At 51.6% G+C, this 20,391-nt stretch overlaps 1 protein-coding gene across 4 annotated transcripts in view; it reads right to left on the reverse strand.

Moving 5' to 3' along the window:
* Positions 1-1,144: 1,144 nt before the first annotated feature.
* LOC103638395 (Protein MICRORCHIDIA 6) overlaps positions 1,145-20,391 on the reverse strand; it is a 35,990-nt gene continuing 16,743 nt past the window's right edge. For 2 of the 4 annotated variants that reach the window (XM_008661326.4, XM_008661327.4), the window contains exons 14-20: positions 10,578-10,626; positions 10,360-10,471; positions 3,215-3,534; positions 3,041-3,144; positions 2,901-2,950; positions 1,765-1,807; positions 1,148-1,517 (exon numbers count right to left, since the gene is read on the reverse strand). In XM_008661326.4, the coding sequence (XP_008659548.1) occupies positions 1,380-1,517; positions 1,765-1,807; positions 2,901-2,950; positions 3,041-3,144; positions 3,215-3,534; positions 10,360-10,471; positions 10,578-10,626 (816 nt within the window). In that variant the 3' untranslated portion in view covers positions 1,148-1,379. Of the gene's footprint in view, positions 1,518-1,764; positions 1,808-2,900; positions 2,951-3,040; positions 3,145-3,214; positions 3,535-10,359; positions 10,472-10,577; positions 10,627-20,391 lie in introns of all 4 variants that reach the window. The other 2 variants (XM_008661325.4, XM_023301035.2) reach the window with 2 other exon arrangements.

The following is a 20,391-nucleotide window of genomic DNA, read 5'->3' on the forward strand; positions in this document are numbered from 1 at the left end:
GGATAACGAGCTAGTGATAGGAGTGGTGTGGAAGGAGGCTTCGGAGTCGACCACCTAAACAGTGGGAGAGGAAGGGGGTGGCGAAGGTACGGTGCGAGGAGAGAGCCAGGGGAGGTGCTCCGGCAAAGCTGCTAGGAGGGGAGGGAGACAACAAGGGCTCAATCGCTAGGGAGACGATCACAACACAGGGGAAGACAAGCAGTCTAGGCACGTGATGGCCCGCCTGATGGTGGAGCTCGACGCAGTCATGAAGAACAAGGTTCATGGCCCGATCAAAGGACACAAAATTTCCCTAGACATGCTAGTTGTCATGAAGGAGGACGCACACATGCTCGGGACCTAGGACTGGAGCCGTGACGGAGGTCGGAATCCCTGAAGACGAAGCCAGGGGTGGAGGATGGTGAGACCCCATAGAAGACAGTGAAATCGACTGAGGGGGACATGGCGAGGGAGCCCCTATTATCGAGCCCGGCAAAATGAAGGGGTCCTAGGGGGCGGCGTCGACGGTGTCGTCCAGGGAGTCCGACAAGAGGACACCGACGTAGGGAGAAGGCTAGGCGTGGCGGAGCTAGGGAGGCCAGGTTCAGCGTGAGCTGCTGTGCCCGCGACAGTGTGAAGGACACCCACGTGTGCGTCAGGGCGTCCTAGATCGAGGGCGACATCGGTGAAATATATGGGGAAGAGGGGGCGCGCACGAAGGTGGACAGCGAGCAGAAACGCGCAGATCAGTGTCAAATCCTAGCGGCCGACGCAGTGGGTAGCATGGCTGCCAGTGATCCTGACGAGCACGCTGCTGTCGACGGGGCAGGGGAGAATTAGGGGCGGTGGCGGCGTCGCGTCCAAGCGCGAGGAGGCCACATGCACTAGCCCATAGTGGGAGCAGGCGGTCCCACGGCTAAAGAAACGTGGGTGGGCACACAAAGGAGGCCACATGAGGTGGGGAAGAAGCCGGCCATGGTCGACGATGGTTCGGGGATAAAGCCAACAATGGGGCCGCTCACGACCGGCGAGAAGGGAAAGGGCCACGCACCTGGCGATGGAGCGAGGGCCACGCGCCAACAGCTACGCCAGAGGTGGCCGACGGCTGTGGGGGTGAGGGAAGGAAGAGAGAGAAACCTAAACCTAGCTTTGGTACCAAATTGGAGAATGGAAAAACTAGCCCTAACTAGGGTTAGGAGTTGTATTAATAGACTAAGTATAGATGGGTCTGCCTTACACAGGGTATGCAGTTAATTACAAGGGGACTAGCCCCAAAAACCCTTACTAGGTCTAACAAATAATATACTGCCAGATCTACAGTCACGAAAAGATAGACTTTGAGGGACTAATGCCATTTCTAACTTGATTGTGAATCCAACGCTGGAATTGCTTCTCTTAGCTCATATGAACCCAATACTGGAGCTGCTGCAATGGCGACTGCAACGCAACCTTTGAAGCCCATCGTAGGATCGCAATTTGTCACTTAGGCCCTGGTACATCCGCTGCCACACATCGAGTTCTATCCTCAATTTATCTGCCTGTTATGTGATGACACAAGCGAAACAACCGTCAGGAAACAAGATAAAAACTTTGTTTTGATAGAGAGATGGTGCTTTGTGACTGTAAATGGTTCCGACTCAATTAGCACAGAACTGCATCACAAGTTTCTTTCTTCCCTTCTTTTTTTTTTGGTGGGGGTCATTATGTGTTCATAAGGCCTGAACTAAAACAAATATGTGAACTTCTGCTGTATGGAGACATTTGACGTTACTATGAGACCATTACCTTAGAGGCCAGCTGCTTTCCTGCTGCCTCAAGTTCAGAGCACCTTCAAAAGTAAGCACTGGTTACTATGGTACATGGCTAAACAATTTTATTTTGAAATAAAAAAAAACAGGCCTACAATGAAATATTGCATTTTTTATCACAAATGCTGGGATAGTATGATATCCTTGCTAACTATGACATTTTAAAACTACAAGAAAGCTCATCTACATCCTTCCCCTAGGACAACCAAACCAAACAGTAAGCACCTGAAATTCTTATTTGCTTTATTGCTTGCTTTGAGTCTTGTAAGACTATCGCTGAAACAAATGAGAATAAACTACTACCTCTGCACGACAAATAAATCTACAAAACGGGGATTATAGGTTGTATACAATCTTTTCAAGCATTTATGTGTATAAGATTATAGGTGATTATCCGACAAGTTTGGACATTAACTCGGTGAATTAACCAGATGCATTATGGAACAACATATCTGCAGATCAAGTTAATCCATAATTTTGTATGGTTTCCCTTTCAGATTAATCTTAAATAAATTGTGCTTATTTTTGTGCTTGTTATTTTTGCTTAACAATAATAAAAAACTGCCAAGAGTTTATTTATTTTGTAATGAAACTGTCATGTGTCATCTGAACTCATCTTTCTCATCTGCGGTGTCTTATCTCCCATCCCAAACAACCAATTCCACTAATACATCCTTTTGGTGGTGTTTACTCAGAGGTGACTCAGGATCATTAACATCCACTTAGACCACTATCAATGTAGAGTTTCGTAGCGTTGTTTTTAACAACGTAGAACGTAGAATGCAATGAAACATGGATAAAACCATCACTCAATGCATACTTTCATTATTTTGATTCACAGACATTTAATTCTATGACTCATTTTGAGTTGGTAACCGAGCCAAGGGCATGAAACTCCTTTCTCTTAGAAATATTGCCACGTCATTAAAAATGCTTATGTGGCAGCCTATTAAATGCAAATGAAACTCCTACTAAGACTAACCTTATGGTACAAAGCATTTTCCTTACATCATCGTTTCAGAATTTTATGGCAGCTTTAGACACAACGAATATGCAGAATGAAATTAGTAATTAAAGTGGTTATCAAGTAAGATAAAAGATTGCTTTACTCACTCAGCCTTTAGCATGGTGGACGAGTCAAGTACAACTCTGAACTCTGCCATCTAGAAGTATGTGAATGATTGTAAGGGGGGAAAAGAAATTGATATACTTTGAAGAAAACAGCGTAATTAAGTAATCAGCACATTTCCAACCTCTGTTCCACTATCGCTTTCAGGTTTATCCGAATAAATATTGGTGTTCTGCTTTTTTTGAGATCTCCAGTGAATCTCCGAAGACTTTCTTCGTTTGCATAGTTCTGCTTACAGAACATTAATCAGAAAATATCAAGGAATAATTAAAGGAGATGAAATATAGATGAAACCAACCAGATTGAGATTGTTGTGGTGCATATCTTAGTGAATGTAATGTTGTCCCCACATTTATAGTCATTGAAGGGCATGCACCATAGTTCATTTGATCCATCACGACACCAACATCAGCATGCATAGGATCTTGTGTGTTATATGCATTGGAACAAGGCTGCAATGCTACCGGTACCCTGGCTCTTGAATTGTAACCATAAGTCTTTGTGGTAGACTGAGCTGCTAAGTTATCATCACCCTTCTCAGCAATAGTTGATACATAATGTGCTGGAGGAGGCTTTTTCATGACCCGAGTGTAACCAACCATATGACAATGGTAAGTCCTGCCATACATGGATTGGGAAGTTTGTCAACTACTTATCTGTCCATAAAAACAAAGCATCTCCAAATACAAAAACAAGTATGTGTACAGTAACATGATTAGATAAATTCAAAGATAAAATTTTGAACATTATGAGAGAATTTGGCATTCATGGGCTCCTTCAAAATGTAGTTTTTCTTGTGGTTAGCGGCATTTCGAAGGTGTTGGACAGCAGATCGACTACAGAACAGAGGACTTGATCATCCTGATCGATGCCCACTTTGTGATCAAGAGCCTGAGACAATAGATCATCTACTAGTGGGCTGTGCATTTGCCAGGAATTTTTGGTTCACTGCTGGAACAAGTTAACCTGCAGGGGCTTACCCCTTAACCGGGTGAAGACAGCATTATGCAGTGGTGGAAAATATCCAGTGATTAGTTGCAAGGAAATGCCAAGGGTCTAAATTCTCTAATTATCCTCAGGCTTTGGATCCTTTGGAATCATAGAAATGGTTGTGTCTTTGAAAAGTTCATCCAAACTTAGAAGCAGCCATTACAAGAGCTGAGGAAGAAAGGGAAAATTGGGAGCTGGCTGGCGCTAAGAACCTAGCCCTCCTAATAGTCCCTATTCCTGGCCTTTAGTAGTTGAGAGCCTTTTCAATTTTGTTATGGACTCCTATGTGTATTTTTATTTTTGGCCTCTGTAAGGGCATGTTCGATTTCCAAGAATTCAGCAATGAGTCTAACTGAAATTGCCCCATTCACATCGGAGATCCACTGAAAATTAGGGAGCACATCTTTGACCAACTGTCTGTTGGCAAGACGCGGGGGCACCAAATCAAACACTGCAGTTGAGCTCCAACCTGGAATAAGGGATCGCCACTTATGGAAATTCAGCGCTTCAGGGGAGTATACAACTAGTTCTGCTTATAAAGCTCTTTTCCTTGGTTCGGTCCAGTTCGAACCAGCAGAACGTGTGTGGAAATCTTGGGCTCCTGGCAAGTGCAAGTTCTTTATATGGCTTGTGGAACATAATAGGTGCTGGACTGCTGACAGGCTTATAAAAAGAGGACTAGACCGACCTGAGCAGTGCCCCCTGTGCGACCAAGAGGCTGAAACCATGAATCATTTGCTGGTCAAATGTGTTTTTGCCAAGCAGTTCTGGTTTCAGTTCCTTAGTTTAGTGGGGCTGCAGGTTCTATGTCCAGCTCATGAGGATTCCTTTGAGTCGTGGTGGAAGTCTAGCAGCTCTCGGGCATCTGATTTTTTGAGAAAAGGTTTTAATTCTCTAGTGATCCTAGGTGCTTGGACCATTTGGAAGCATAGGAATAGATGCGTTTTTGATGGTTGTAATCCCAGCCTGGTCACTGCCCTTAGAGTGGCTAGGGAAGAGGCGGTGCTATGGTCCTTGACTGGAGCCAAGGCTCTGTCCTTCCTCCAAGTTGATGAGTTGCTAGCTTAGATCAGTGTTGTGGGTCGTGTTTCCTCCATGATAGTCGGTGATCCTTAGTTAGTTTATAAGTGGTGTGTGTGTGTGTTCTGTACCGGGATTCTATCCCCCTTTCTATTCTTTCTATTAATGCAATGATACGCAGCTCTCCTGCGTATTCCAGAAAAAAGGGCATGTTCGATTTGATCTGGATTGAGGGGGATTGGAGGGGATTTAATCCCCTCCTATTCAAATTTGATCTACTAGTGGGTTGTGCATTTGGTGTACAGTAACATGATTAGATCTAATAGTAGGCGCCAGCTCAATTTGAATAGGAGGGGATTTAATCCCCTCCAATCCCCCTCAATCCAACCATAACCTAACAAGCCCTAAGGGGGGCCCTCTTTGTGCCTGTATTCATCTACTTTGAACCTTTTATACCTTCTTATTAATATCATGATGTGCACCTCTCTGGCACGTTCGAGAAAAAAACATGGCCACTATGTAAGTAGAGCAACACATCTATTTCAGTTGGAATGGAAAACCCTAACCCTAATCAGGGTTGGGTGTGGTATTAATAGACTTAGGTAATTGGGCCTGGCCCATTACAAAGGGGTGAGACGGTAATTACATGGGGAAGACCCCAAACCCTAGACGGGTAATCTAACACCCCCCGCAGTCACAACTCTATCCTGTACAGATGTTGAGACTGGATCGAAAGTCTAAAAATACACTCGACGGTAACCCCTTGGTGAAGATGTCGGCGAACTGCAGCGTGGTGGGGACGCTGAGAACCCGAACGTCACCGGCAGCGACACGCTCACGGACGAAGTGCAGGTCAATCTCCACATGCTTCGTGCGCTGATGCTGCACGGGGTTAGTGGAGAGGTAGACCGCGCTGACGTTGTCGCAGTAGACGAGGGTGGCGCGCTGGAGGGGACTGTGGAGCTCGTGGAGGAGCTGATTGTGATGCTGCACGGGGTTAGTGGAGAGGTAGACCGCGCTGACGTTGTCGCAGTACACGGTACTCGGCCTCAGCGCTGGAGCGAGATCCGACGGGCTGACGCTTGGCGGCCCAAAAGACGAGGTTGGCGCCCAGGAACACGGCGTAACCGGAGGTGGACCGGCGCGTGTCGGGACAGCCAGCCCAGTCAGCGTCGGTGTAGACCACGAGCTCCGACGTCGGGGATGGTTGGAGAAGGAGGACGTAGTCAAGGACTCAAGGGAGCCGCGGAGGTAGCGCAGAATCCGCTTAAGCGCGGTGAGATGGGGCTCCCGCGGAGTGTGCATATGCAGGCACACCTGCTGGACGGCGTATGCGATGTCGGGCCTGGAGAAGGTGAGGTACTGGAGCGCGCCGGTCAGGCTCCGGTAGGACGTCGCGTCGGCGACCGGAGGCCCGTCGCCCTCAGAGAGCTTCGCCTGAGTGTCGACAGGCGTGGAGCAGGGCTTGCAGTCAGACATGCCAGCCCGCTCCAGGATGTCGATGGCGTACTGGCGCTGGTGGAGGAAGAGACCCTGAGGCCAGCGCTCGGCGGTGATGCCGAGGAAGTGGTGTAGGGGCCCCAGGTCCTTCATCGCGAACTCCCGCTGAAGGGCGACGATCGTGCGGTGTAGAAGGTCGGCGGTGGATGCCGTGAGCACAATGTCGTCGACGTAGAGCAGGAGGTAGACGGTGTCGTCGCCACGCCGGTATATGAACAGGGACGTGTCCGACTTGGCCTCGACGAAGCCGATGGAGGCTAGGTAGGAGGCGAAGCGACTGTACCATGCACGTGGCGCCTGCTTGAGGCCGTATAGGGACCGGTTCAGCCGGCAGACCAGATCCGGACGGTCAGCGTCGATGAAGCCGGTGGGCTGGCTGCAGTAGACAGTCTCCGTCAGAGTGCCATGGAGGAAGGCATTCTTGACATCGAGCTAATGGATCGCCCAGTCGCGGGAGAGGGCGAGGGAGAGGACGGCGCGAACAGTGGCGAACTTGACGACGGGGCTGAAGGTCTCGTCGTAGTCCACTCCGGGGCGCTGTGTGAAGCCCCGAAGGACCCAACGGGCCTTGTAGCGGTCGAGGGAGCCATCTGAGGTCAGCTTGTGGCGAAATAGCCACTTGCCGGTGACCACGTTGGTGCCTGGTGGACACGGCACCAGGTCCCAGGTGTGGTTGGCCAAGAGGGCCGCGTACTCCTCCTCCATAGCACGACGCCAATGTGGGTCGGCGAGGGCAGTGCGAACGGAAAAGGGCACCGGGGAAGCGTCGAGTGGAGTGTTGGACGTATCAGCTACCAGGATCAGCCGGTCGACGGGGCGAAGAACGCCAGCGGCGCGCCGAGTCACCATCGGGTGGACGTGTCCGGGGTTGCGGTGGATGGCGACTGGGTGGTATACGGACGGCTCGGAGCGGACCGCCGGAACGTCGAGAGCGGCAGGTTTGGCCGGCTCACGGCGGTGATAGACGACGGCGGGGTCGGCGAAGCGGGTCGCGCTCGTCGACGGGCCCGAGTCGGGGGGCGCCGAGGTAGTGGCGTGGCCGCGGCGGTGGTAGACGAGCGTGGGGTTGGCGAAGCGAGCCGGGGTCGACTGGGCCGCGCGTGGCGCAGGTAGGATCGACGGGGCCGCGCGTGGCGCAGGTAGGATCGACGGGGCCGCGCGTGGCGCAGGTGTGGTCGACGGGGTCGCGTGTTGCGCAGGCAGGATCGACGTGGCCGCGCGTGGCGCAGGCGGGGTCGACGGGGCTGCGCGTGGCGCGGAAATGGGCGCGAGCTGTGGCATCGTGGCTGCACGAGGAGCAGGTAACGGCGCAAGACGGGGCGCCGGGGGTGGGGGGGACCAGGTCGGACTCGAGGAGGGAGTTAAGATCGGTGGGTGGGGTGGAGCCTGCAAAGGGAAACACATCTTCGTCGAAGACGACGTGACGAGAGATGATGCGGTGGGAGGTAAGGTCCAGGCACCGATACCCCTTGTGGTCAGGGGAGTAGCCGAGGAAGAGGCAGCGAGTGGAGCGAGGAGAAAGCTTGTTAGGGGCGGTAGCGGAAATGTTAGGGTAGCAGGCACAGCCGAACACGCGCAGGTGGTCGTAGGAAGGGGTTGTGCTGTACAGGGCGAAGTGAGGTGTAGGGTGGCTCACCGCCTTCGAGGGAAGACGGCTGAGGAGATGCGTGGCGGTATGAAGGGCCTCTGCCCAGTAGGTGGCAGGGAGAGACGCCTGAAAGAGAAGGCAGCGGATCATGTTGGTGGTGGTGCGAATCATGCGCTCGGCCCGGCCGTTCTGATCAGAGGTGTAGGGACACGAGAGACGTAACTGGACGCCGTGAGTGAGGAAGAAAGAACGGGAGGCGTTGTTGTCGAACTCGCGGCCATTGTCGCACTGCAGGGCACGGACCGGGCGCCGGAACTGGGTGGATACCCAGGCGAAGAAGTGAGTGAGGGTGGTAAACGTGTCAGATTTCAGCCGAAGGGGGAAAGTCCAAAGGAAATGGGAGTAGTCATCCAGAATGACCAGGTAGTATTTGTAGCCGGAGAGGCTAAGGACAGGAGACTTCCAGAGATCGCAGTGGACAAGATCAAAGGCCTGAACAGCCCTGGACGTGGAAGTGGAAAAAGGAAGACGGGAGTGACGGCCGAGCTGACAAGCATGACAGAGGCGCTCAGAAGAGCCCCGAGTATATGATATGTCAGAGTGGCCGGAAAGCTGGGACATGACGTCAGGTCCAGGGTGCCCGAGGCGACGGTGCCAAATGGCGGAGGAGGTGGTGGTAGTAGCAAGAGCATGTGATGTGGTGGTAGTAGTAAGTGCAGGAGATGAGGCTACTCTGGTGTGGGAGTGGAGGGCAAGTGAAGAGAATAGAGGGAGCCGGAGTTGTCACAGCGAGCGAGCAAAGCATGTGTGGGAAGGTGGCGTATGGTGAGACCCCAGGGGTCGAACTCCATAGAGCACTGGTTGTCACTAGTGAAGCGACGAACCGAGAGGAGGGGATGAGTCAGTCCGGGAGCAACAAGGATGTCGTTAAGGCAGAATGGTCCTGGAAGAACCGATGTACCTATTGAGGTGACCGGGAGGGTGGAACTGTTGCCGACGACGATGGAGGTAGGATGTGAGGGGTGGGGTGGATGGGAGTGGAGTAACGAACTAGTGGTGGGGGTAGTGCGGAAGGAGGCCCCGGAGTCAACCACCCAATCGGTGGTGGTTTGGGGAAGTGGAAGTGGCGAAGGTACGGTGTGAGCGGAGAGGGCCAAAGAAGGTGCCCCGACAGAGGCACTAGGAAGGGAGGGAGATGACACGGGCTCAACCGCTAGGGAGGCGATCGCAGCACGTGGGAAGACAAGTGGTCAAGGCACGTGACAGCCCGCCTGAGGGTGGACCTCGACGCAGTCCCGAAGAATAGGGTTCCAGACTGGATCGAAGGACACGAACATGCCCCGGATGAGCTGGCCGTCGTGGAGGAGGACACGCACAGTCACGAGAGCGGCGGGCGAGGTAAAGCTCATGTATGGTGGGAGGGACGCCATGGAACCGGTGAGGGAGGAGACAACGCTGGTAGGCAGGGGAAGAGGAGGCCGCGGCGGGGCGGCCGACGGAGGAGAGCTGGAGGAAGAGGTCGCGAAAGTCGGCGACGGGGCAAAGAGGCGGAGGGGCCGGACGCGGCGGGATCCCGGCGAGGAGAGGCCGGGCGCAATGGGATCCGGCACAGGGCGGTCGCGGTCTGGGGGCCGAGACCAACAGAGAGGGCGCGCGGCGGCAGGGCGTCGCGACGCGTCGGGGCAGAGAGCGTGCACGGCGCGGGTCTGGGCGCCGGACGCGGTGCGCAGGCGTGCTTGGGGTCGGCTCGGCTTCCTGGCACGAGAGCGTCGGGGTCGCGGCGGCAAGCGGCTGGGCGCGCAGGGGCGAGGTCAGCGGCCGTCGAGGTTGGGGGCCGGGTCCTGGCGGCTGCGCAGGGTAGCGGCTCGGTCGGGCCGCGGCAGGGGCGTCGGCCGCAGGCGGTGATGGGCGCAGGGCGCGGGGGCCGCGCCCGCGCCGCCACCAGGGCCGCCGGCTGCTTGGGGAACGAAAGGAGCCGCGCGCCGCCGGTGGAAGGGCCGGGCGGAGGCGGCTGCAGGGAGGCCGACGGCCAGAGAGGGACGCCTGGCGGGGAAGGGGGAGCAGCCTGACGGCTGTGGGTGGGAGGGAAGAGAAAAAAAAATTGGCTCTGGTGCCAAGTTGGAATGGAAAACCCTAACCCTAATCAGGGTTGGGTGTGGTATTAATAGACTTAGGTAATTGGGCCTGACCCATTACAAAGGGGTGAGATAGTAATTACATGGGGAAGACCCCAAACCCTAGACGGGTAATCTAACAATTTCGACTCAATATATGAATGTGAAAACCATATGTACGTAGCTCCAATATGATATACAGTAAAAAAAACAAAGTAAAAGTGAACTGACCAATACTCTTTTGCCATGTCTTTCAATCGTGTCTCAAGTCTTTGGAAAAGACCCGTCCTCTCAAAATCTTGCTTATCATGTGTAGGTCTTATGAAGTTTGCCTCCAAAACCCCTAACAAATGACAAATTAGCATAATATAAATATCCTTTCATATCAATACAAAACTATTAGGAATAGAAATAAGGCAAGAGTCAAAAAAAATAGTGGGAGTTCTTACCAGCAATGCCTCTTCTACGTCCACTACATGAACCTGCAGGCCAATAGGGCTGAAGAAAAAGAAGTGGAGTGAGGAATGGATGAAAATGGCCCATCAGAATTTAATATCAAGTATAAAGGGTGGTGGATTTGAATGGTGACATTTTATGAATTAGATGGCCCTAAACCCAAACATTTTTTTTTCGAAAACACAGGAGAGCTGCGTATCATTATATTAAGAGGAAAAAAGGTGAGGATAGGAAACCTCATACAAAGCCAAACAAACCCACACACCCACACGCACTCTAGGATAGCTAGAAGTACAATGATGTTATGACCAACTGCACTCATGACCAAGAAAGAAGGTCGCCGATCAGTGCGCTGGAGCGGAAAGGATGCTATCTAATCCACTGGCTCCAGCCCTACACTAGTTGTGAGACTCCTCCTTGACCCACTTGATGACCATGGTAGAACAAGGCTGCTCTCCATTGAAGACACAACGATTGCGGTGATTCCAAATGGCCCAAGCCCCAAGAATGATCAAAGAATTGAGGCCCTTTGACAGCCCCTTATACGTTGGATCACCCGGGACCGCGACAACTCCTTCCCACCAAACCAAACCCAAACATTATGACGATGGCAATAACAGTAGGTTGGAGTGAAGAATGGATGAAAATGACCCATCAGAATTTAATATCAATTATAATGGGTGGGGATTTGAATGGTGACATTTTATGAATTAGATGGCCCTAAACCCAAACATTATGACAATGGCAATAACAGTAGGTTGAGAGAGATACAGTGAGGAACTTCTACACATCCATTGTTTTGTTCGAATGATAAGAATTCCATCCTTACTAAAGGATATAAATTATATGGAATGAAATCCAAAAGATTATAGAATAAATTAACGGGTGCCTTTGGGGGTCTCCGGTGGACATGCCCAAACCATCTCAACTGGTGTTGAACTTGAATAAGATTTTCTTCAATTGGCGCTACTCCTAGCCGATCATGCATGACATCATTTCTCACTCGTTCCAATCTTGTGTGCCCACATATCCAACGCAACATACATATCTCTGCGACACTTAGTTGTTGGATATGTCGTCTCTTAGTAGGCCAACACCCAACGCCATATAACATCGCAAGCCTAATCGTTGTCATGTAGAACTTGCCTTTCAACTTCTGTGGCACTCTCTTGTCACATAGGACTCTCGATGCTTGACGCCATTTCATCCACCTCGCTTTGATCCTATGGCTAACATCTTCATCAATATTTTTTTTCTCGAATACGCAAGAGAATTGCGTATTTTTTATATTAATAGAAGAAGCAAAAACACAAAAGTTATAGCCAAGAGGCCACACAAGAATTACAGGGGATAACAGGAGGAGAGAAACAAAGACAGACATAACAGCCCCAAACACACAATCACACCAGAAGCACAATATCACTTAGGTAGCAACATCTGGCAGCGACAGACCATTGGCACCAGCCAGCTTCCAAAGCATAATATCATGCCCAACCATGGCTAAGGCAGCAGAAAGATTTGGACTCATCCCATTGAAAACACAATCATTCCGATGCTTCCAAAGACACCACGCCCCCAAGATCACTAAGGAATTAAGGCTAGCCTGAGAAAATCCCCCCACGGGAGTGGAGATGCCTTTCCACCAAGCCATGAAGTCCTCTTCACCCGGTTGCGGTGCCACACCAGCAAGCCCAATCCTCTGGAGAAGGATAAACCAGAATTGCCGAGCGAAAACGCAAGACAGCAGCAGATGGTTGATCGTCTCCTCCTCCTGGTCACAAAGGACACAAGCGTCGGGATGGTCGAGGTTGCGCCTAGCCAACCGGTCGGCCGTCCAGCAACGGTTGTGGGCAACCAGCCATAAGAAGAAACGACACTTTGGAGGCGCCCAACTTTTCCAAATAAGATCGCAATGCTCGAAAGTGATTGAGCCCATGAAGATCATCTCATAAGCAGACTTTGCTGAATATTGGCCCGAGCTTGAGAATCTCCAGATATGCTTATCAGGGGTATCAGGCAACAGCAACACCTCTGAAACAGCTTCCGCTAATTTAATGAACTCAGCGATGACCACAGCAGTGACCGTACCACGAAGATCGTGGACCCAAGCCATATCAGTTAAACCCTCAGCGACCGTTCTCTTGTTAGCTACTCCCTTAGGAACCATAGCACATAGGTGGGGGGCCAGATCAGCCAGGCGCTGCCCTAACAGCCATCTGTCACACCAAAACAAGGTGTTGCTGCCATCTCCAACTTCAGAGACTAAGGCAAGATCGAAGAGAGACTTCACCTGATCTGAAAACTGGAGTTGAAAAGAAGCCCAAGCCTTGTCCGGACTAGTCTTTTGAAGCCAAAGCCATCTAACACGAAGAGCCCAATTCAAAGACTGTAAATTAGAGATGCCGAGGCCGCCCAGCTCCTTAGGTCTAGTGACTTTAGGCCAAGCAATCAGACAATGACCTCCATTAGTTTCGCTTCTGCCACGCCAAAGAAAATTCCTCCTGATTTTATCCATGGCCTTGAGGGCCCAAGAAGGGAGATCTAGAGCCATAGCATGATAGACAACAGTAGCTGTCAACACAAATTGAACCTGGACCGCTCTTCCTGCCTTAGTCATAAGATCAGCCTTCCAACCCGGGAGAGAGTTCGCCAAGCGGTCAATGAAGGGCTGTAATTGCGCTTTATTGAGCCTTTTTAAGGACAGCGGCAGCCCCAAATATTTAAAAGGGAATTCCTCCAGCTTGCAAGGCAGATGATCCTGAACAGTGGCTACCTCCGACTGTGAGCACCTGATAGGGATAATACTACTTTTCTGAATATTTGTTTGGAGACCGGAAGCTTCACCAAACAGCCTGAGTATATCCCCCACCAGAACAAGGTCATCCGCAGTAGGTTTGATGAAAAGCGCAACATCATCCGCGTAAAGAGAGACTCTATGCAGAAATGATCGAGTTGACAGGGGCTGCAACAGCCCAGCTTCAACAGCTCGCCCCACCATGAGGTTTAGAACGTCCATCACCAAAATGAATAACATAGGGGAGAGGGGGTCTCCCTGCCGCAGCCCTCTTCTGTGTGGAATGAAGTCCCCTGGAATACCATTAAGGAGAATCTGAGAGGAGGATGTGGCAAGCAGCCCACTTACAATGTCACACCATCCAGCACCAAACCCCAGACTCCGCAAGACTTCCAACAAGAAGGGCCAGGATACTGAATCAAACGCCTTTGATATGTCCAGTTTCAGCATAATTGTTGGCTGATTCTGAGAATGAAGGAAGCGGGCTGTTTGTTGGACCAACATGAAGTTGTCTTGAATAAATCTTCCCTTGATGAAAGCACTTTGGTTCTTGGACACCATACTATCAAGCTGACCTCCCAACCGGTTTGCAAGGATCTTCGTAATTAGTTTGGCAAAACTATGAATGAGGCTTATAGGCCTAAACTCCTTGGCATTAGACGGGTTCTCAACCTTAGGAAGGAGGATAACGAAGGCTGAATTAAGAGCCCGAAAATTCCGAAAGTCCTTCCTCCAAACTGCTGCAACAGCCGCCATGATGTCCTTCTTAATGATTGGCCAACACACCTTATAGAATCTTCCCGTGAAGCCATCGGGCCCCGGCGCTTTGTCAGAGGGCATCAGCTTGATGGTATCCCAAACTTCTTCTTCCGAACATGAGCTGACAAGGTGATCCAGAAGATGGTGTTGGATCCCAAGGGCCTCAAGATCAATAGAAGACACCCTGTCACTGCTGCTACCAATCAGCTCCGTAAAATAATTGAGCAGCACCTCCGCTTTATCATCATGACTAGTAACCAGCCCATCACCATTAGACAACTTGGCGATGAAGTTCTTCTTCTTCCTATAACGAGCACATGCATGGAAAAACTTGGTGTTGGCATCACCATGTCTCAACCAAGCCACCCTAGAGCGGAGTCTAGCAACTGTACGAATGAGCGACGCCAATGCCAAAGAATGCTTCTTGAGTCTGTTTAACAGCCAAATCTCCAACTCAGAAAGCTGCCTGAACTCCCTCGCAAGCTCGAACTGGTAGATAATCTCTCTTGCCAACGCACGCTGCTTACTAAAATTTCCCACTTTGCGGTCACTCCAACTTTGCAGGCCTCTAGCAGTGGCTTTCAATTTAAGAGCTAGGGACTCCAGGGGGCAAGCAGTCGCTTCCACCGAATCCCAAGCTGAAGAAACAGTCTCCTGAAAACCATAAAACTTGGGCCAGAAAGACTCAAAATGGAATCGTTTTTTGCCATGGAACACATCTTTCAGACCTAAAACAAGAGGACAATGGTCTGAATCATCGGAGGCTGCACTTTGCAATAAGCAACCAGGGAATTGCTGCTCCCAGTCCACAGAGCAAAACACCCTATCCAGCTTGACAAGAACCGGAGAAGAACTAGTTGATGAACTGGCCCAAGTGTACTTCCTGTCGCGGAGAGGAACTTCCTTAAGAGTCAAATCATCAATAAAGCGCCTGAACCTGCCCATCATAGCACGGTTTATGTTTGAATTACTCTTGTCATCCTCTTTGTAAATGAGGTTGAAATCACCCCCCACCACCCAGGGACCAGCACACTGAGCACGGACATCACGAAGTTCCTGCAAGAAGGCCACCTTATTGTCATTCCCCTGAGGCCCATAGACACAAGTCAGCCACCAGGGCTCGCCATCAGAAGGGCAAAACTGGACCGAAGCACAGTGCGCATCAACACGACTAGCACCAACCACACCAAGTTTAGATCTCCAAGCAATAATTATCCCACCACTAGCACCAACTGAAGGCACAAAGATGTAGTTATTATCAAAGTCGGCCCCTAGCAGTTTGAGAATGAAACCCCGGGAACACTCCTCCATTTTTGTTTCTTGGACACAAATCACATCAGCACTGACAGAGTTCATCATTAGCCGAACACCATCCTGCCGAGCCGCGGAATTCAGACCGCGCACATTCCAGAAAATCAGATGATCTGGATTCATTGCAACAAGAAAGAGACGACCGACATGAGCCGCAGCGCAGTCACATACCACAGACCATCAGCCCACCAGCCTCCACTGACGTCACAGGCGCGGGCCAACCAAACAGTGCAGCCAGAGCAGAGATTTGGACGACCGAGAGCTGTTGGGGGAAGAGACTGGCATACCGATCTTGATCTTTCATGGTGATTTTGACCTCCACAACGTCAGAACCAAGCGCACGCAACAGGGACTTCCTGCAGCCTGAAGCATCAAGCTTCCCAGGCTCAACAGGCAGGCCAGCAACCCTGCGACTCCGGCGAGGGGCATGGCTTGCCTGGGCGGTCTTGGATCTTCTTCTTGAAATTTTTGGCACAGGAAGGAGCGATCCCACCTTCGACGTGATGCGGTTGATGAACTGTTCGGCAGGGGCCCGCGGTGGGGTGGCCACAGCAACCACCCGGCTCCTCCGAGAGTAGGACAAAGGCGGATCTCTGAGGCGGGACCGTGCCCCCAAGACGGCCGCCACTTCAATCCCATCATCACCCATAGGGCCAGCAGGGACAGCAGCGCCATCGGGGACGCCACTGGGGACGTCATCAACCACCATAGGGGCCTCAGTAGCAGCGCCAGGAGCAACATGTACCACATCCCCCGGTGAAGGCTGCTCCTCTTCTGGCACATGCACGACGTGCAACACCGACGTCACAGCAGGTGTCACGTGGCACGTGGTATGCACCGGCGGGCCAAGCCGCGAGTGCACGGGTCCCCTCGCAGACCCCCTCGATGACCGCCCGTCGCCGGAACATCCTCCGGAGCCAGCCAAGCGTCGCGGCGAAAAACCCCTGGGGTCGTCGCCCCCCTTGGCAGGAGGGGGCGGCGGGGATGGCGGTCCCCCCGGCCCACGCTCACCAAGAGCAACAGGAGTGGCCTCGATCAAAATGGGGTAGACAAGACACAGCTTCTCCGACGACTCATCCAAGCCATGCACGGGTTCCTTGATAAAGAGATCAACTTCACGGCGGAGCTCCGACCCATCGGCCCACCATGCCAGGACACGAAAGACATCGAGATCACTTCTGTCCAAAGAGCACTGATGCACTGACTTGATCAACCCAAGATTACACAGCAACCGCTCCACAGTTGAGCGATCCCAAGCATGCGCCGGAATCCCTCTCAGCTCAACATTTGCCAACAACGGGAGAGAGCCACCCGTCGCATGGATGAAGCGTGACCAGCGCTTGAATTTCAGACTGAAGCCAGGAGCAAGGAAATGTCTGCCGCCATTGAAAACCCGCACAGCTAACTCCTCGTCAGGGAGAAAAAGAATGAAATCCTCAGGGTTGGATCGATGAATTCTCAACAGGCCACGATCAACATCGTATGACCGCGCAACTTCGTCCAAAACCATGTCAGGAGAGACCATAGGACGGTTACCAGTGATGGAGACGAAGAGGGCACGTCGGAGATCAACTTCCTCCCGAGCAAACCCCGCCGAGAACTCCATGACGCATATAGGTCTCCGAGCGGGAACATCTCTTACCGCTGCAGTCCGCCCAGCCCTCTGGCTCTCCGAGACGCCAGAAACGAAGGCCGGCGGGGAAGGGGGAGGAGGAGGCCCCCTGGAAGCCTCAGGCCTACGACGCGGACCCCTCCGCCGCTTGCGCCCCATCCTGGACTGCGAGCCCTCGACGACAGGAGCACCATCCTCATTGTTAGGAGCAGCCCCATGCACAGGAGCAGAGACAGCCGCCCCAATAACGCCGTCCGAAGAGCTCGCCGGGGTGATCCGCCGCCAAACCGAAGTACGCCTGATGACGCCGGCCGCCCGGTCCTTCGCAGCCCCGCGTGGCAGAGATAGGCGATCCCACACAGAAGACCGAATGGGACGATCCACGAGACACGCCGCCGCCAAGTGCCCCGGCCGCCAACACTTGAAACATCTCGTGGCCCTGCGGCAATCCGCCACCCGGTGCGACGACGACAGGCAGTTGAAGCACCTGCCATGTAACTCCGCCGGGACCGGCCGCCGCTTCTTCGGCAAGGCGGCGCGACGACGAGCGCCTCTGCCCCGGACCACTCGCCAGCCATCATCAACATCTGGAACAGCGCGCCTCGGCGAGTGAATGTGGCGCGCCGCGGTCAGAAGAACGGCCTTCACCGGTGGAGTGGGGTCCTTGATAAGCCCGGGGGGCGGCGCCTGGGAGGCCGTAAGCAGCACGTCCCTGAAGGACATGCGCCCGTCCATCGAACCAGGGATCGCCACACCCGCCGGAGAAGCAGACGCCGGGAAGGGGAGGTAGGGACCTTCATTTGACGCAGGAGACACTTCCTGCCAGCGATGGAATTTGGACCGACCCGCCGTCAGGGACGGCCGCGCCGCCGGGGACAAGGAGGAGGTGGAAGTCGGCGCCTTCCGAGAGAGGATACGCGGTGGTGAGGTGGTCGCCGGAGTCGGAGTGACCACCGGCGAGCTGTTGGTGGCGTGGGAGGAGGCGCCGGACGGGGAGGAGGTGAGCGGACGGGAGGGGAGGGGACGGGACGCGAACCCGAGGGGACGGGACGCGAGCGCGAGAGCCATTGTCTTATTCTCCATCTTCATCAATATCACCATCTCCTTGTAACATCGATCCCAAATAACGGAAGGTGTCCTTACATCTCCATCCTCATTAATTGTAGTACCAAAATCACATCTCATATACTCGATTTTGGTCCTGCTAATTCTAAATCCTTTTGACTCTAGGGTCTGACGCCAAAACTCTAGCTTTCTATTTACTCCTTCGCGGCTTTCATCTACTAGAACTACATCGTCAGCGAAAAGCATACACCAAGGGATCTCCTTATATATAGCTCATGACCTCATCTATCACTAAGGCAAATAGATAAGGGCTCAAAGCTGAACTTTGATGTAGTCCTATGTTAATCGGGAAAACATTTATCACCATCAATTGTTCGGACACTAGTCACAACCTTGTCATACATGTCCTTGATGAGTGTAACATACTTTGTTGGGACTTTATGCTTATCCAATGCCCACCACATGAGATTCCTAAGTATTTTATCCTAGGCCTTTTCCAAGTCGATAAAAATCATGTGCAAGTTCTTCTGCTCCTTATGCCGCACCATGACCTATCTTATTAAGATACTTGCTTCCACGGTTGACCTTCCAGGCATGAATCCAAATTGATTCATGGTGATATGTGTCATTCCTCTCAGGCGACGCTCAATAACTCTCTCTCATAGCTTCATAGGCTCATGAGCTTAATCCCTCAATAGTTATTACAACTTTGAATATCTCCCTTGTTCTTGAAGATTAGTACTAATGTACTTCTCCACTCATCGGGCATATTGTTTGATCGAAAAATATGGTTGAACAACTTGGTTAGCCAAACAGTAGCAATATCCCCAAGGCATTTCCACACCTCTATTGGGATACTATTCGGACCCATCGCCTTGCCCCCTTTCATCCTCTTTAAAGCTTCTTTGACCTCTAACTCTTGGATCCTACGTACAAAGCATCTATTAAATCATCAACGGAGTCATCCAACTGTGTGTCCATAGTCTCATTCTCACCATTGAAAAGATTGTCAAAATACCTCTGTCACCTCTGTTTGATGTCTTGTCCTTTCACCAAGAGTTGATCCATCTCATCCTTAATGTATTTAACTTGGTTGAGGTCCCTCGTCTTCCTTTCCCAAATCCTAGCCATCTTATAGATATCATTCTCCCCTTCCTTTGTACTTAGTCTTTGGTAAAGATCATCATAGACTCGACCTTTTGCCTCACTCACAGCTCGCTTTGCGGTCTTTTTTGCATCCTTATACCTCTCTTTCATGGAACAAGCTCCTGTATCATTCTTTCTTCTCCTTTATTGCATTTTGAACGTCCTCGGTCCACCACCAAGTCTCTTTAAGTTCACCTCTACTCCCTTTGGTCACTCCAAACACCTCAGACGCCACCTTCCTAATACAAGTTGCCATCTTCACCCACATGTTGTTTGCATCTTCTTCGGACCAAGCGCCGTCCATAAAAACTCTTCCCTTAAAAACTTCGGATCTCTCCCCATTGAGTTCCCACCACTTCGTCCTCACAATTTTGGCTTGTTTATCCCTATGGGTACGGATCCGAAAACGGAAATCAGCCACCACAAGATTATGTTGGGGCGCAACACTCTCTTCAGGTCTCACCTTACAATCCAAACATGCTTGTTTATCTTCTCTCCTTGTGAGAACGAAGTCGATCTGGCTCGAACGATGGCTACTGCTAAAAGTCACCAAATGAGAATCTCTTTTTTGAAGAAAGTGTTGGCTATCACTAGGTTGTAGGCTATAGCAAAGTCCAAAATACCCTCTCCTTGATTTCTACTACCATACTCAAAACCTCCATGAGCCAGCTCATAACCTGCATTTGTTGAACCTACATGACCATTGAGATCTCCTCTTATGAAAAGCTTCTCATTGGTGGGTACTGCTCTGACCATGCCATCTAAGTCTTCCCAGAACTTCCTCTTCTCGCTCTCACTGAGACCAACCTGAGGGGCATATGCACTTATAATGTTCAAGACTACATCCCCAAAACTAGTTTGACTAGGATAATCCTAGCTCCTTGCCTTTTGACATCCACCACTCCGTCCTTGAGGCTCTTATCAATCAGGATACCTACTCCATTTTTGTTTGCCACTCATGTTCTAGTCCAGTCAATTGTGGCTGAGGGGCACTTATGGTGTCTGGCTGGGGCAAAAGCCCTCCAAGAGTTAGTCGGTAGGATCGGCTCCTACAGGTCTTAGAGGTCGTGGTCGTGTGCCTTTGCCTGGTCTGTAAGTCCTGTTTTAACCCTGGGGATCC

The sequence above is a fragment of the Zea mays genome, chromosome 9 (assembly GCF_902167145.1).
Source record: "Zea mays cultivar B73 chromosome 9, Zm-B73-REFERENCE-NAM-5.0, whole genome shotgun sequence".
NCBI lineage: Eukaryota > Viridiplantae > Streptophyta > Magnoliopsida > Poales > Poaceae > Zea > Zea mays.